Source organism: Temnothorax americanus, unplaced genomic scaffold (genome assembly GCF_048541705.1).
Source record: "Temnothorax americanus isolate GAGA-0224 unplaced genomic scaffold, ASM4854170v1 Scaffold161, whole genome shotgun sequence".
Lineage (NCBI taxonomy): Eukaryota > Metazoa > Arthropoda > Insecta > Hymenoptera > Formicidae > Temnothorax > Temnothorax americanus.
Genome location: NW_027509298.1, coordinates 160,583 through 179,643, shown reverse-complemented (window position 1 = coordinate 179,643; position 19,061 = coordinate 160,583). Strand labels below are relative to the sequence as shown.

The following is a 19,061-nucleotide window of genomic DNA, read 5'->3' as shown; positions in this document are numbered from 1 at the left end:
TGAAATGCTGCAGGTATATTGTTAAGCAATGCGTTGCGAATACTTTACTACAAATTACTATTCTCTGCAAACCATTTCCGATATCTCCTTAATTGTCGTAAATTAAGACATACGATAAACATTAAATTATAAAGATATTATAATACATAATAAAATAAACCAATTAAATAGTGTTTTAGTAGAATTTACAAAAACTTGACATTTAATTTAATATAGTTACACAGTAATAAATGTTTATACCCAGTAAGAAAAGCATATCAAGAAACATTTCAACTACATTGCAGCAACGTTGTAACGTTAATACAATATAGTTGAAATGGTTCCTAATGTTTTTTGTTTACTGGATAATAATAATAATCTATAATAAAGCACGAAATAATCTGCCCAGATAGCAACGTATCTGCATTGTTGCTGGCATGTTGCCGGCAACATAATATGTGTTGCTATCAGAATTGTGGCAACTGAGTCCGCATTTGTCGGCAAGTTGATGCCTTCACGATATAACAATTTTGTACAGCAACTTGCCAGCAACTTGTCGGTAACTTATGCTGCAGTCTAAAAACGTCTGATTCAAAATTCGAGCTGTTGCTGTTGTTACGTCCAACCCCGGGATTAGGGGTCGGGGGAAGGGAGGACGCAGCTAGATACTTACAAATGTCGCTCGCAAGTACGCGCTCTGAGACGCGTGGCGCGAGCCAAACGCATATTTATGACTCGGAAAGGGTCAACGTCCGTGAAGACGTTAGGACGCCTTTCGTGAGCGGTGCGATCGTCGGTCCTTTTTTGAGTCAGAGAATTTAATCCCTTTAACTCAGGATCGGACCTCGTGCAATTTCTAGAGGTGGAATAATAGTGGGTGAACTCTTAGATTATAAATAAATGGAAATTTATATTTAACGTAAATAAAACATTTATTATAAATTTAAGTTAAGTATTATAATCTATCGATATTACAATAGGTGAAAACTAGGCAAATTAAACGGGAGATTGAGAGCATTTTACAATGGAAGTGTATGTTTAAGGTATATGTGTGTACTTCTCGCGGGTGTTACATAATTGCGGGTGTGATCGGGCAAGATTTCTAAGAGAATACCTACATGAAAATGCACATCTTGCCCGCTATTATTACAATTAGTTTCAGGATTGAAGTTACATGAATTTACTATGTGTGCGTGGGTGTGTGTGTGTTAATCGATGAAGTACAGCATATGAGAATTGAAATAAGTAAAACTTAATTTTATAGCTATCAATCTAAGGTTACGATCTCAGGATCGGCTACTTCCTCAAGATCGAGAGTCGAGGCGGTCGAGGAGGTTGGGAACGGACTTCGGGAAGAGGAGGGGGAATCGGGAGGTTCTAGGAAGCGGGGTGGATCGGGGTTGACGAGGACCACGCGAGGCGGGACCACGCGAAACGGAGCCACGCGGCAAATAGGGCGATGTTCGGCAATTGGGCGAGAGGGTAGGACAACTGGACGATAAGATAAGATGATAGCGGGACGATTCTGATGCGAACAACCGGGTTTCTCCGAAAAAGCTGGTAGGGGCGGTGGGATGGCGAGTCGCGGAAGACCAGCGTTGAATTGCTCCTGGGGGAGTTCGACCTTCCGTCGCGCCCGCTTGTTCAGGCGATTTCTCTGTCGCCTGATCGTGCGGAGATTCTGTCCTCGAGGGGGTAGGACTTTCGGGTCCATTAAAATTATTTATTTGTTTAGTCGATCTTTCTCGAACCCGGTCGGAAGCAAACAAAAGGAAATCGTCGAGCTTAAAAGGGTGGAAGAAGTCAGTGGACAGGCTGGGTCCGCGACATCGACGAGACGCCGGGAGCCAAGTCAGGCTTACCACATCGCCAACGACCGCTGGGAACTCGATGCCTACACCGACCGACCCACGAGCATAAGCTCAGGGGGGTCAGTGGACCAGCCGAGTTCACGACAGCGATGAAGACGCCGGGAGGCAAGTCAGGCCCACGACAACGCCAACGACCGCTGGGAACCTGATGCCTACACTGACCGACCCCAAAATAATAAGCTTCCGGGGATCCGACAATCGATAGACCGTTTAAGAAGGGGGGCGATAACGCGGAAAAAAAGGATTAAAAGAATTACGGGACTTACTACTTGATGAGTTCAAAACAGTGGGTTTCTCCTCGGTGTCGCTGGTGGATGAGTCGGAGTGACTGATGTGCTGCTGACTCTTGCACAGACTTTAAATGCGAAATTGTGACTCAAAAACGGAAGAGATCACGATTATAATGCCGAAATGCAGACTAAATCTTCAGAGGCTTGAAAAGACTGAGAAGTTTTGAGAGCGAGTGCTGCAATCTCGGGGTTTATACAGGAAAATGTAGGGAATGGAAGAGGTAGATTTTATGTGGGGTGTCTCTGGTTTTCGTTTAAAGGATTTTGGGTTGGCGGGATGTTTCTAATTTTTGTTTAACAGATTTTTTATTGGTTGAGATGTTCCTTACCCAAAAGGAAGATTCTTAAGTTTTCGCCTATCCTGGAAAGTTAGAGACGGTTATCGATTTTTGCGGTTTTCCATTGGTGAGCCCTCTTTTAAGGCCCCCACTGTCTTATTGGGGGTGTAACCCATCGGTTCTTTTTAATGACGCATTTATTTTTCGACTATCGCCGATTTCTTTTTTATTGGGGTTCCTTACTTATCTCGCGACCCTGTTTTTATATCGACAGACAATGCATGTTTCTCAATCTTAATAGTAAGTACAAGGCAAACAGAACTTCCACCACGTGTATTTACAATCACGTCCTAGGCTTTGGCTCTGTTTGTATAACAATGGTGGCAAGTTACGATTATACAAAGCAACTGCTAGACGAAAGACTGCTAGCCCCTCATCGTCCTCGGTGAGCTAATCCATTAGGATACCATGCCCAGCCAGACGAGTACATAACAATCCAGCTATAATTAAATGGCAAGTATTAAACTTGCGATATATCAGATAAAATTTTTAAACAGAATAACTCATCGGGGTGCCGTTGGTAGTCGGCACATTTTTTGCTTGGTTTTAAGCGAAAGTTTCCTTTTTTTCGCATTAAATAATTCAAGGAGGGAATGTGCCGGAGCCTCGTACTTATTTGACAGTCAAGTGGCTATTATTTTCATGCTACTCGTATTTATATTTCATTACTGTGCCCTTTTTTTGTTATTATTATTATTATTGTCTCATTATGTATATACATATAATTTAGAAAGGAAATCATCCTCACACTATTTTTCAAAACTACCTACGCAATTATATTTATTCAAAATCTTAAGAAAAAAGGTATAGAGTGTAACTTAATCTAGATTATAAAGATAGGAAAAATAAAAGATTAGTATTGTGAGTGAATAACATAAAAATAGAATTTTAGTGCAAGTTATAGGGTTGGAGTTATGAAATAAGAATTATAAAAATGTACGTACAACATATGGTGATAAAAGGGTGATGGAGAAAAAATTTGTTATGATTTATGAAATTAAAACCATGATTAGGACTAATATGTTAAATACTACGCAAATATATGACAATAAGAGACGGCAAAATTAAATGTCTAAAGTTATTTGTTAGAGCGAGCCTCAAAATTAATAACAAAGAAATGATTACGCAAAAGAAAGGTTACAAAAGGCTCGCTGTATTTTACTCGCTGGGATTCTCTGTTCTTACAAGTGAATGGAAGAGAGAATCCCAGGGATGGCCACCACCTCTTCGAATTCGCTGTGCTGGGCACATCCCATTTGCACGAGCAATTCCGCCAGATCTCGCGTCTCTTCCTTGACCGCCCGCCGGATCTTTATCCATCCCTCTCTTTTCTCAACTAGGCGTTTTGTTAGGGCGATGGACCTACGGGACCATCGCATCCTTCCTTCGAGTGGTCGGAGGTGGGCTAGACCACAGGGGATGGCCTGCCATTCAAGCTGGCGGAAGCGATCCTCGAGGATGTAAATCTCGAACATAGGCCGCTGGACGGCGCGGCCCCAGTTTCTGATGGCAACCGTCACTCGGTCCCCTCTTTCAACTTGGAGCACGAAGCCCCTCTGCCACAGTCTTCCTTCACGAACGGCGACCTCCGTTTCGGGCACGATCTGGTCAGGTGGGAAGTGGAGGAACTCGCTCCTCCGATTCATTTTTCGCGTTAAATCCTCGATGAGCTCGTCGAGGTCCTCACGCCCACCGTCGAGGTAGACCCATAGGAAAGTAAGGGAGTCCACCCGGATCACCTTTACCCCGAGCGGGCCGCGGCTCAACAGACTGGTGTTGATGTGTGTGCATTTGATCTCCATATTTTCGGCTACAAGGAATTTGTTGTTAAAATATCTGCATGTCGCAGCATGCGATTATAGGAGCAGTAATAGATTTTTTTTCTTTATGCTACCCTTTGAGTTTAAAGGTGTAAGTGGAAGTTTCTTTCAAAGGGAGAAGGGGATAGGAGTGTTCAGATTTTTTGTTCATTGACCCGACAGGCTGGACATTTGCCTGCCATTCCAGATCATGGAGTGGTGCGCTAGCTGACGTTCCTTGTTCCGGATCGTCTTTCGGAGCCGGAGTATTGGCACTTTTGGTTTTAGGCCTTCCCTGTCCCAAGTGTAACAAAAGCTGAGTTAACGAGTCCCATATCGCCCCTATTAGATATATCGACCACCCATATACTGTATGAAGAGCATATCCATGTACGAGTGTATCTAATATCAATTTAATGCCTCTTGCAAATAAATATATTCCAAGTAGGCTAGCGCTAATATTGCCAAAGATTAAAAATTTGCTCCAGAAATTTTATCAAGCTAAAATCACAATTTTTTTGATTGAAGCTTCATCGAATTGTTGCGGCCCCAATTAATGTAATAATAAAATTGTTACCAAACAAAAAAGAAAGTGGTAGTATTATACCTTGAAAAAACCTAAGTAACAAGTGGTAGATCTTTATATCTCGAAAAATCTCGAAAAAATCTAAGCAGTAGTATCTTTATTTCCGAAAAATTATAACCCAAGTGATACACGTCACAAAATTATGTTACCTTATCAAAAAGAAGAGTCGCGCTTCAAGTGATCTATTACAATTACAAAAAAGAAATGATATCTCTTTAAGTTAGAGCGCCAATTACAGAGAGAACATGTATATTGCCTCAAAAAATAATTGTTGCACTACATTGAAAAATCTTTACATTGTGTTAATTAGAAAAGAATGTATAATAACAATTTTATAAGATTAAAAAATTTTATTTAAATTTAACAAAAGGGAATACAAGATATTTAAATACAAAGTTATTTACATGTGTATTTTTTAATGGCCACAAAGAATTACAGAAGTAACAGTACAAAATAAAAATATTTTATTAAAATACATAAATTTTTCTTGTAAAAAAACTTGGCGCTGCTAGACCTTTTAAATAAATAAGGACAACAATAAATAAAAATAATTCAGAGAAGAATACAATGGGAGTAATATTAAATGATTATCAGCGTGGATGTGGGAGTGAGTGATATGGGTGTGCGTGACTACGCGGACGGCGGATAATGCGGCTTATAATTAAGTATAGAATAAGTTTATTTATTTATTTAAAATTTTGAGGTCTAGCGCAGCGCCAAGTTTTTTTACAAGAAAAATTTATGTATTTTAATAAAATATTTTTATTTTGTACTGTTACTTCTGTAATTCTTTGTGGCCATTAAAAAATACACATGTAAATAACTTTGTATTTAAATATCTTGTATTCCCTTTTGTTAAATTTAAATAAAATTTTTTAATCTTATAAAATTGTTATTATACATTCTTTTCTAATTAACACAATGTAAAGATTTTTCAATGTAGTGCAACAATTATTTTTTGAGGCAATATACATGTTCTCTCTGTAATTGGCGCTCTAACTTAAAGAGATATCATTTCTTTTTTGTAATTGTAATAGATCACTTGAAGCGCGACTCTTCTTTTTGATAAAGTAACATAATTTTGTGACGTGTATCACTTGGGTTATAATTTTTCGGAAATAAAGATACTACTGCTTAGATTTTTTCGAGATTTTTCGAGATATAAAGATCTACCACTTGTTACTTAGGTTTTTTCAAGGTATAATACTACCACTTTCTTTTTTGTTTGGTAACAACATATACACTACTATACGTGTACTTGGCGCCTTTTTTTACCTTTTTTTTAAAAAGGTAATTTTGTGCGGATATCACGCCTTTTTGTAGTGTTACGCATCTTAATCTTATAAACAATATATTCTATAATCTCATAAACCGTATATAATACAAGGTATGAAGCTAAAAGTGTTACGGACTATTATTTCTAAAGAAAACAACAATTTAATATTTTGCTCAGTTTTTTAAAAATAATAATCTGTAACCCTTTTAGTTGTACACCTTGTATATATTTTTCAATTTCAACATAAAACATAATCGCAATAAAGCATGATTAATGTTAATAAGTCGTTAACTGTAAAATTCTTTATTTATTTTTATTTGCGTGTCTTACTGAATGTTGTTTGCAACTGTATATGTACCGATATCTTCCAGGTATCGATATTTTTGATAATTATTTTTACGTCAGACATAATTTTAATTCATCCAATTTTTATTATGTCTAAACATAATTTTTGTCCAATTTTTATTATGTCTAGACATAATTTTAATTCAGCGATTTTTATTATGTCATGACATAATTTTAATTCTGCCGCTAGGGAAATTTTAAGTCGATTTTTATAATCAAGCTTGAATTCAATGTTTAGGTGTCCCAGGTTGCCGATGACGAGGTCCACATAGCGCGCTCTATAGTTTTCGGTGTCCAGGTGTATTAATACCTTGAATTTGATGGCCACGTGTTCCAAGTTGCCGATGACGAGGTCCACATAGTGCGCTTCGTAGTTTTCGGTGTCTACATGTATTAATACCTCGAATTTGATATCTACGTGTCCTACATTGGGTGCGTTCAGCCGATTCGCTCGTTTCCTCTTTTTTTCTTACTGGATTAAAAAGAGAAGAAACGAGCAAAAACGAGCAACTGCTCACGATTGCTAGGCTAGCGGAGTATCGGCTGAACGCACCCATTCAGATTTAAAGTTATTAATACACCTAGACACCAAAAACTACAAAGCGCACTATGTGGACCTCGTCATCGGCAACCTGGGACACTTAGACATCACATTCAACGTACGATTACACCTGGACACCGGAAACTATGAAGCGCACTATCTGGATCCCGTCATCGGCAACCTGGGATACGTGGACATCGAATTCAAAATATTAATACACGTAGACACCGAAAACTACGGAGCGCACTATGTGGACCTTGTCATCGGCAACCTGGGACACCTAGACATCGAATTCAACGTACAATTACACCTGGACACCGAAAACTATGAAGCGCACTATCTGGATCTCGTCATCGGCAACCTGGGACACGTGAACATCAAATTCGAGGTATTATTACACCTAGACACCGAAAACTACGGAGCGCGATATCTGGACCTCGTCATCGGCAACCTGGGATACGTGGACACCGAAAACTACGGAGCGCACTATGTGGACCTTGTCATCGGCAACCTGGGACACCTAGACATCGAATTCAACGTACGATTACACCTGGACACTGAAAACTATGAAGCGCATTATCTGGATCTTGTCTTCGGCAACCTGGGATACGTGAACATCGAATTCAAGGTATTAATACACGTAGACACCGAAAACTACGGAGCGCACTGTGTGGATCTCGTCATCGGCAACCTGGGACACGTAGACATCAAATTCGAGGTATTATTACACCTAGACACCGAAAACTACGGAGCGCGCTATCTGGACCTTGTCTTTATGAACCTGGGACACCTAGATATCAATTTCAAGGTATTAATACACGTAAACACCGAAAATTACGGAGCGCACTATGTGGACTCGTCATCGGCAACCTGGGACACCTAGACATCAAATTCAAGGTATTAATACACGTAAACACCGAAAACTACGGAGCTCACTATCTAGACATCGTCATCGGCAACCTGGGACACCTAGACATCGCATTCAACGTATTATTACACCTGGACACCGAAAACTATGAAGCGCACTATCTGGATCCCGTCATCGGCAACCTGGGACACGTGAACATCGAATTCAAGGTATTAATACACGTAGACACCGAAAACTACGGAGCGCACTATGTGGACCTTGTCATCGGCAACCTGGACACCTAGACATCGAATTCAACGTATTATTACACCTGGACACCGAAAACTATGAAGCGCATTATCTGGATCCCGTCATCGGCAACTTGGGACACGTGGACATCGAATTCAAGATATTAATACACGTAAACACCAAAAACTACGGAGTGCACTATGTGGACCTCGTCATCGGCAACCTGGGATACATAGACATCAAATTCAAGCTTGATTCATAAGAATCGACTTAAAAATTCCCTAGCGGCACTTTCTGCCAAGCGTAGAGAACCTTCTTTTCCGTTGACTCAATATTTATTATATATATATATCTAATTTACCTAAATAGAAATCTTCCTCCTGACCGATAAGTCTATCGACCTAATTTCGAAATACGCGCGCGATATCGAAACTGGCGATACCTGCGCCGCCAGCGTCGAAAAAGTGAAAGGGACATTTCTCTGATAATCATAATAATATTGAATGAGAGCGTTAGGAGTATCTTAAAAATAAATTTTCACATTTGGACTTTGCGTCGCAATATCTCCGCTCGTAAGGCACGTAGCGGAATATTATGAGAGAAACCCCCCCCTAATTGGACCCCAAGCTATCGATCAAGCCTACTTAGAACTTGATCCGTTCACTCGTTATCGAGATCTCAACATCTCGGGTACTCGCAACCCGTCGCGTCGCGTAAAAGAGTCACGGTCGGTCTCGCTCCGCGTGTACTTGGCGCGAGACACTACCGTGTCTCTTGATAAGAATAGTATTAAGAAAGACCGAGAATAACAATAGGGAACGCGACCGCGAAAGCCCGAAAGAATTACGCAAAGCCGAATCAGCAAGAGATAAGTTGCGCGATCGGCCTACATACGATCGAGCAACTCAGCGATATCGAAGAACAGGACGAAGACTCAAAAGGAAGCGACCAGAGGAGACGCCAGGGCAATTGGAGTCGGGCAGCGACGAACGGATCTTGTACGAAATAAGTTGTAAAGACAAAGTAATCAGTAAAGTTGAGTTTATTGCACCCAAGAGCGTTAATACACTGTCTCCCGCCTCCTTCTTGGAAAGATCGAATCCCAGTGTCCCAAAAGGGGCACAACAAAATGGTGGCAGCGTGAGGGATCCAGTAGCAGGAAAACGGGAACGGCAGTTGAAACAGAAAAATAAGTGAATCAGTGAGGCAGTGCAACATCCTCAACGGAGACACGGCAGCCAGATTCAAAAGCAGCGGACAACACGGTAGCGGCCGACGAGGGACAAGCGAGCAGCGTAACCCGAGAAGGCACCGACCTACCTCAACGGAGGCTCACCGACAGATAAGGCGGCACAAGCACCGACCAGCAACATGCGACTAGCGACCGTAATGTAAGTCGACTAAGCAAATTATGTAAAGCGCAATTACCGTAGATGTCGGGAAACAAAAATCCACCTGCGGAATTAAACCAATCGTGGCTCCATAGCGAGACGTCACAACGAGCGCGTAGAAATAGACCGTTAAGCCCCGTGCAAATGACCGAAGAAGTCGTAAGCGACAATCGCGAAACTGTGCGTAGAAATTTAGATGCGTACTACTCAAGCGAAAGCGAATCAGAACCAGAATTACACCCGAACAGCGTAATTGAACGCGAATCCCAATTCGACGATTCCGTTATAATTTTAGACGCGAGAGTAATAGAACAAAATAACTGCCCCGACGAAAATAGACTCCACCCCTCACATGCACACGCACAATCCGAAGACGCGGACAGTACGATCAGTAGGCGAACACACCGACGAGAGTTCTCATTGACCTCGTATGACAGCAGCGTATTTGACCCGCAAGAGTATTATTCTGCCCCGAGACACGTGAACGTAATCGAGATGGCGGAAGCAACAAATAGCAACCACGACGCGAATAACGTAAATGACAACGCGCCGATAACCCCCAGAGGAAATAGACGAAGAAATAAACCGTCTTAATCGAGTGCTATCACAAAGAGGCACCCCGGCGAATCACCGTAACCGGATACCCGCACGGGCCGAACCGCCGCGGGACAATAGAGATTCCATTCTCGACGAGATATTAAACGGAATCCGCAACTTACAAGATCGCGTAAATCAACTAGAAACGGCGAATCCTGAACGCCGCGAATTTCACGCGAGACGCGAGCCAAGTAACCTCCCGTTCAAAGTAACGTACGGAAGAACGTCATACGATATTCGGAACCAAGCGGAACGCGCAATCGGATATCTACGTTTAAAAGAGGCACGAGACATGATACCCGAGTTCGACGGAGCCTCGAGTAAATTACAAGATTTCTTAAGCGCCGCGTCATATGCAATAAAAAACATAAATTCTACGGAAGAAGGAACGCTATTAGAAGCAATGCTATGCACAAAGCTAAAAGGAAGAGCGATGATAGACTTTCAGACGCGAGAGATAAGAGATTTTGCACAACTAAAGAGGGAATTAGAAGTTTGCTATTTAAGCCGCAAAAGCACAACACACTTACAACTAGAGTTTAATACACTCAAGCAAAAACCCGGAGAAAATGCAAGAGCATTCGGATTAAGAGCTGATAAGCTAGCGATGGAGCTATACGACTCCATGATAAAGGGAAGAAATCACACCATAGAAAGCAAGCGAACTATATTAGAAACGATTCAACAACAGGCATTACAGAATTTCCAATTAGGATTGAGAGACGAGATCAAGTTACTTGTTCGAGCTCAGCATTTCGCAACATTGCAAGAAGCGATTGCCGGAGCGAGCGCCGAAGAAAAAGTAAACGGGCCGAGTGGATTTCCGCCGCGTCCCAAAAATAATTATGCGTACTTGCCGCAACCGCGCGATAACCGATCAATATTACAATGCCAAAAATGCGGAAAATACGGGCACCTCGGAAGGGAATGTCGTACCAATAGATATGCGAACCGTTTCTCCTTACCGAAACCCGATAGGACACCCCGCGTAAACGCGATAGATAAAGTCTGCAATTATTGCAAGAAAGCAGGACACATGCGCGAAGAATGTTGGCTGTTAAATGGTCGACCAAATAAAGAAAGGACGAATCACAACAAACCTAATAATCCACGAGGACAAAATAAAAATTTTTATCCGAAAACGAATAGCCCAAGAAAAAAGGACAGTAATTCAGCCGCGAATAGCGATGAGGAAGACAAAGAGGACACAAAGCAGCGCCGACCGGCGTTAGAGTATCAGGTGTCACACATGACGAACAAGCCGCGAAAGCATGCAGGGCTGGACTTAATCACTCTGCCCATGCGAGAAACGAAGCGCGAAAAACTAAATTTACTGTTTGATACCGGAGCGGCCGTATTAATAATAAAAGTAAAACATTTGAAAGGCAAAACAATGATAGAAGAGGATAAAATGGCCCTTACAGGAGTAACAGGTCATAAAGCCCATACGATTGGAAAATTTACAGCAACTATTGACTTGAAAGATAGAAAGATCAAGCACACGATATATGTCGTCAAGGATGATTTTCCGATAGAATACGACGGAATACTAGGCGTAGATTTTATAAAGAAACATCGAGCGTCATATAGTTACGAATCGAGCTCAATACGCATAGGGAATAGCACATTAAAATTATACCCGTATAAGAAAATGGTTTTGAAACCGCGAAGCGAGACAATAGTACATTTTATCGCGACGATAAAAATTCACTAGGAATAATACAGGCAGAAGAGACAATGCCAGGAGTGTTCATAGGAAATTGCCTAGTGATGCCAGAAAACTTTCTATGTCCGGCAAGCATACTAAATACGACGGAGAAGACAGTCGAAATGCTAATGCCGCAAGTAACATTAGAAGAGTTAGAGCAAGAAGAAGCAAAAGAGATAGAAATAAACCAAGTAAACAAAGCAGAAGAAACAATGACGCGTAGCGAAAAAGTCGAAAAATTGATACGCACGCAACACTTAAACGAAGAAGAAAAGAAAACCATTATGGAAATTTGCAGAGATTACAGCGATGTATTGCACGTGGAAGGAGAACCACTGACATGCACTGATATCGTCGCGCATAAGATTACCACGAAGGCGGGCAGCGTACCGGTCAACGTCCGACCGTACCGTTTGCCAGAAAAGCACAAGGAAGAAGTGAATAGACAAGTGAAAGAGATGTTAAAAAACGGAATTATTAGACCTAGCACGAGCCCGTGGAATGCGCCGTTGCTAGTAGTACCGAAGAAAAGAGACGCATCAGGAAAATTAAAACTGAGAGTGGTAATAGATTTTCGGTTTGTAAACGACCTAACGGAGGGAGATTCCTTCCCATTGCCAAACATAACCGATATCCTAGACCAACTGGGAAAAGCAAAATACTTTACCACGCTAGACCTCGCCTCGGGATATCATCAAATCCCGATGGAAGAAGAAGATAAAGAAAAAACAGCGTTCTCGACACAATACGGACATTACGAGTATAATCGAATGCCTTTTGGACTGAAAAATGCCCCAGCGACATTTCAACGAGCAATAATAGCCGTTTTAGCAGGACTAGTAGGATTACAATGCTTAGTCTATCTAGACGATATAATAGTATACGGAGCAAGTTTACAAGAGCACAATAAGAGATTAATTGAAGTGCTAAAAAGACTGAGAAACTATAATTTGAAATTACAGCCCGATAAGTGCGAATTCCTTCGGAAAGAAGTGACGTATCTCGGACATGTAATAACAGAAAACGGAATCTCGCCAGACCCTTCAAAATTAGAAGCAGTAAAAAGTTTCCCGAGACCAACAAAAGTAAAGGACATCCAGGCTTTCGTAGGATTAGCCGGATATTATCGAAGATTTATTAAAGATTTTTCAGCAATCGCCAAGCCACTCACAAAAATGACCAGAAAAGATATCAAATTCGAGTGGAACGCAGAACAACAAAACGCATTTGCAATACTTAAAGAAAAACTAACCACAGCACCGGTATTGAAATACCCGGATTTCTCCCAAGAATTTGTAGTAACGACCGACGCGTCAGATTACGCAATAGGAGCCATACTGTCACAGGGAAAGATAGGTCAAGACCAACCCGTGGCGTATGCGAGCAGAGTACTATCTAAAGCCGAGCAAAATTATAATACTACCGAGAAAGAATTACTAGCGATAGTATGGGCGGTGAAACACTTCCGACCATACGTTTATGGAACAAAATTTACCATAGTGACAGACCATAAATCATTGGTTTGGCTATTTAACGTAAAGGACCCCGGATCACGATTAATCCGATGGAGATTGAAATTAGAAGAATACGACTACACTATCGTACACAAGGCCGGTCAAGAGAATAGAAACGCGGATGCGCTGAGTCGACATGTGCCGACAGACATCAACAAGATAGAGAAGGAAGAGAATAACGAAGAAGAGAGCGAAAGAAAATATACAGAAGAAGAGAAGCAACGTATATTATACGAATACCATGATGCACCTGTAGGAGGACATCAGGGTGTGGAACGCACCATAAACCGAATAAGGTTGACGCATAACTGGAGAGGATTAACTCGAGACGTCGAAGATTACATTAATAGATGCGAACTATGTCAGAAGAACAAGTTATCGCGAAAAAATAAAGCACCCTTAGTAATAACAGACACCGCGGACAAACCGTTCGAAAAATGTGCTCTAGATATAGTAGGACCACTGACGGTGACCGAAAACGGAAATAAATATATCCTCACGTTTCAGGATAATTTATCAAAATTCAGTAAGGCGATACCTGTACCTAATCAAGAAGCGAAGACAATCGCGAAAGAATTTGTCACAAAGATTATCTTTGAATACGGTATTCCCGACAAAATACTGACGGATAAAGGAACGAATTTCCTTAGCGAGATATTTAAAAGCACGTGTAAATTACTAAAGATAGAAAAAATTCAAACAACGGCCTACCATCCCGAGAGTAATGGAGCATTGGAACGCTCTCATAGAACATTAGCCGAATACTTGCGACATTATATTAACGCGGACCAGACAGACTGGGATGAATGGACGCCATACGCAATGTTCGCGTATAACACGACGCCACACACAGCGACCGGGTTTACACCCTTTGAATTAGTATACGGGCACCGAGCGACACTACCGACGGCACTGTCGCAACCACCGAAACCAACGTATACGTATGACGATTACGCGCAAGAGCTAAAAGAAAAATTAAGAGCGACACAACGGGTTGCAAAGGAACATTTGCAAAACGAAAAATCTAAAGCCAAGGAGACGTATGATAAGAAGACAAAAGAAATTAATTTCCGAGTGGGAGACAAAGTTCTCTTGCACGACGAAACGGTGCGTAGAGGGAGATAAAAAAAATTAGAATCCCCGTGGATAGGACCATATAAAGTAATTGAAAAACATTCAGACGTCAATTACACAATCAAAAAGGGACGGAAAACCACGCGAGTACACGTAAACCGATTAAAGCCCTTTATAGAACAGTAAAAACAGCGCAAAAGAACAAAAACAAGCAATAGAAAGTAGGAGATAAAAAGTAGGCGATAGTAAAAACTAAGGAAAATAAGATAATAAGTACTTACCAAACATCAAACACGTCGCACCACACGGCGTCCGGTGGCCACATCCAACGTGACATCCAGGGGGTAGAAGAGATGCATCCATACGTCCGGGGGTGTTAGCAACACTTCCGCGTAGGAGGGAGGGGGCGACGTCGACCCCGAACCCAAATTCGCCGCCACTCGCGCACTAAGCGCGGCACCCCCACTCACGGCACCCGCACGAGCAGCGCGTAACCAGTACGTGCGCCAACATGCGTCGCACGTCGACGGAACAAAAAAGCGGTTGCACAGCCTGCACCTCATTTTACAATTAGCGTACAAGTACAATATGTGCTCAGACCTAAGCCTCAAGAGCAACTAAACGCGCGAGGAGAGAAAAAAAAACGCGAGGAGAATGCATTATCAAGCCAAGGTAAAAATTCGAAGAAAGGTAACATGAGTCCTTATCTTACAGGACGCTGATCGTCGTCCAGCACTTCGCGAAAAAAGCGAAACCTGAGACAGCACCATCGTACGAAATACGACAATTCAGCAGCGAGCCGGGAATATGCTTTGAAAGAACCGGACAATTGCAACAGGTAGAAGCTACATGGAAACTAGCGATTAAAATCGACGTAGCAGCCCTAGGAAACCGATATCACCAACTTCAGGAATTTCTACAGCAAGCCGAAGAAGTATGCGAAACGATAATCGCGAAGGACACGCAGCAGACGTGCAAAAACATTCTCCATACGATAGAGAAAAATAACAAAAAATTAACGCAACTATTAATGCGATTACAGACTATATATAAAACAAATAATAATAAACGAGGGTTAATAGACGCGATCGGCACGATCAGCAAAACGCTGTTCGGCACTATGGATGCCGACGACGCAAAACACATACAAGAGCAGCTTGAACTGATACAAAATCAGCAACAGACTCTACGGCACACCGCAAAAAGTCAATTAAAGGTGATAAATGCCACAATAGGCCACATGGAAGCCTTAGAAAAATCGTTATACCAGAACGAGCAACTGATGACGAACGTCACGAGACGGATACAGCTGGAGACAGCACTGTACGCTAGAAGAGAAGAAATAGATGAACAGTTATTAATACTAACCACAATTACAGAGGATCTAATAGAAGACGTGAAAGACACGATAGACTACCTCACATATTCGCGAGAAGGAGTTATACTAACCCGCCTATTACCAATAGAAAAAATAATAACCGAACTAAAAGAGGCAACGTCACAATTGACGCATGGATCCCACTTTCCATTTAAAACTAGATTAGAAAATTGGAACGAGATACAAAGTTACGTAGAAATTAACGCGTATTATGATAAACCGAACATTTATACGATAATCAAATTTCCCGTGGTAGCATACCCCGTGTATGAAATAATAAGAGCGACACCATTACCTGTCCACAACCACGCGAATATTTTCACATTCCTAAGAATTACTCACAACATATTAGCAATAGATAAAGAGAATCATAATTACATAACGCTAGAAGAACGCGATTTAAACGACTGTAAACGAAACGGAGTAAAATATGTATGTAACCGAAACTACCCGGTATATTTTATAAAAGCCGACGCACCATGCGAAGTACAAGTTTACGTAAAAACGCCAGGATATGTAAACACCTGCGAGAAACGTCAAATAATGTCAAACGTAACCTTATGGATAACATTAAGCGAACCACAAACGTGGCTATTCTCAACGCCGAGAAAACAACAGCTGACGATTCAATGTAATGAACAGGCAGAACAAAAAATAGAAATAGAAAGAACAGGGAAACTAAGTATAATCGAAAATTGTAAACTAACCACATCCGACATTATTATAAAAACAAAAAAACAAACGACTATGAGACAAATAGAAATGCATTTAGCCGATTTCAACTTAACGCTAACAAACAAAAATAAAAATATTAACAAACAAGCGAAAAAAGAAATTAGATTAGAACCTGTAATTAGGAATCCGAACGAATTAATGGAATTAAGTCTAGAAATAAGCGACTTAAATAAAGAATTGGAAAAACCCCAAGACACCCTAATAAAAAATCCCTATGTCATATATCCCGTAAAATCGACACTTACGTTAATAATTATATTAAGCATAGTAGGAATAATCATCTATGTAATAAAAAGACATAAGAAACGAGCAAGCGCCCGACCGCACGTACAAAGCGACTCAGCGATACTATGCTAGAACATAAGAAGAATGTAACCTCCGAAACAAAAAAAAATAAACCACCTTAATAAAAATAGAAATAGGATAAGCAGCGAAAAATTGTAGCGAAAACTACAGACCTTAGTTTCCTTTTCTCAAAGGGGGAGGGATGTTGCGGACCCAATTAATGTAATAATAAAATAAGAATAGTATTAAGAAAGACCGAGAATAACAATAGGGAACGCGACCGCGAAAGCCCGAAAGAATTACGCAAAGCCGAATCAGCAAGAGATAAGTTGAACGATCGGCCTACATACGATCGAGCAACTCAGCGATATCGAAGGACAGGACGAAGACTCAAAAGGAAGCAACCAGAGGAGACGCCAGGGCAATTGGAGTCGGGCAGCGACGAACGGATCTTGTACGAAATAAGTTGTAAAGACAAAGTAATCAGTAAAGTTGAGTTTATTGCACCCAAGAGCGTTAATACATTGTCTCCCGCCTCCTCCTTGGAAAGATCGAATCCCAGTGTCCCAAAAGGGGCACAACAGAATAGATTGGAAATTGATCCTCCACGCAACACGGTTGATTGTCTCATTAGTCCTCTTGCTATGGTGTTGAGGACGGCGGGTCTCTCAGCGGGAAACATTATGTGGTCCTTTAGATCTTCTAAATCCTTTTGTGTATATATGCCGTTAGTAGCAAAGGCTCCGGCGTTAACGTATTTCCAGGTAGGTTTAGTCGTGAGTTTTATGACGGTGGGGGTCAGTGTTTCCACAGGTCTTGGCATAATTTTATACCACGAGTCTCCAAGGAGATACATGGGAGGTGCAAGTGAATTGCAATTGATCTGTGTTCCCTGCCGTAATAGTATATGTGTTTTGGGTGTTAAAAAGTATGTCTCATTGTTAAACATTACTAGTAGTTGTTCATAACATTCTTGAGCGTTGTGACGTGACAAGTCGCGTCTACTTCCCGGACGGGCTCGGCCGAAGGGAATTCGGGGATGTTTCCTCGTTGGAGCGATGGAGGGGCGGTTGCGTATTCTTAATTGGTCTAATTAGCTGTTAAGTTTTTAAGGGATCGCCAGTGGTGGCTGGAGTCAACCTGTAACGACCGGGAGCCGCAACGAGAAAGGGCAAAGGATTAAGGAAACGGCCAGGGGACATGGCCAGAAGTCGGATCGCTTGGACCTCCCCGCAAGTGCATGAGTGTCGCCGGCCGGAATTCACTCCGTACGCGGTCGTAACAGCGGCAGGATAACAATCTAGGAAACCCCGGGACACACCCGAACGAAACGCCAGTCAGACCAGGGTGCCGAGGAGCGGCCCAGGGAAAGGTACAGCCCTGGGGCCGTCACCCCGAGGGGATGCCGGCAGACGGGGCCGAGGCCCGGCCAGCCTGACCCCGAACGCCGACTCGATCATCGCGGCCCGGACAGCCGGGTGATTCAAAAAACCCGCGCCGAATCGGAGGTAGTTGGAGCGGCGCCGCCGGAAAAGGAGGCGCGCGAGAAGCTGAGGCGCCGATGAGAGCGCCCAGAATTGGAGTGGCGCCCCCGGAAGAAGCGGCGCACGTGCGGCCTAGGCGCCGGGAGCGCTAGGATCGGCCATCCGGTCGAGCGACACACTACAGCGCAAACGCGGGGAACCGGCGCGATCCCGGCAGGCTATCGTTTCCGTGACTGTCGTGCCGGAGAGAGACGTGGGAGCATCGCCCGAACTCCGAGCTGCCCGGACCGAAGGAGATACGACGACACATTGTAAGGTCACCACTCTGGCGTCCCCGCGTTAAAGAAAAGAGAGTTCGCTCGAGGCACTGGCCCCAGGCACGTATCGGTTACCTTAGCGCCGCAGGATCTACCTGTGGACAACGGTATGAGCATGTGCGTTACCTGCGCTCGCATTTAAGGTAGAATCGTGTAGAAATCGTGCCAGGGTCTGGCCGAGAGTGAGCTCTCCTGTGCATAGAGACCAATCGTGCCCTCCCCGGGAGCACCGTCACGGCCGACAGTCGCGTGGCGTTGGAATATGTGAGTCGGATTAATCGTGTTGAATAGTGTCGCGTTTCGTTGTGTTAATATTCGTAATCGTGTCGCGTTTCGTTGTGTTAGAGTCCGTAATTGTGTTACGTTCTGATCATGTTGGCGAGAGTAATTGTGCCGCGTTTCCTCGCGTGAATTGGGATAAGCGTGGCGATAACGGGAGCGAGTTGTGAGGAAAACG

At 42.5% G+C, this 19,061-nt stretch overlaps 2 protein-coding genes across 2 annotated transcripts; one reads left to right on the top strand and one right to left on the bottom strand.

Moving 5' to 3' along the window:
- Positions 1 to 3,283: 3,283 nt before the first annotated feature.
- Positions 3,284 to 18,721, bottom strand: LOC143895664 (uncharacterized). Its single transcript, XM_077402956.1, is given in 3 exon segments — positions 3,284 to 4,816; positions 17,391 to 17,892; positions 18,700 to 18,721. Coding segments are annotated over 3 exon segments (972 nt in total). The 3' UTR covers positions 3,284 to 4,368.
- On the top strand, positions 10,328 to 11,823 carry LOC143895658 (uncharacterized). Its single transcript, XM_077402952.1, has one exon. The coding sequence runs from the start codon at positions 10,402 to 10,404 to the stop codon at positions 11,821 to 11,823; it is 1,422 nt and encodes a 473-aa protein (XP_077259078.1). The 5' UTR covers positions 10,328 to 10,401.
- Positions 18,722 to 19,061: the final 340 nt, after the last annotated feature.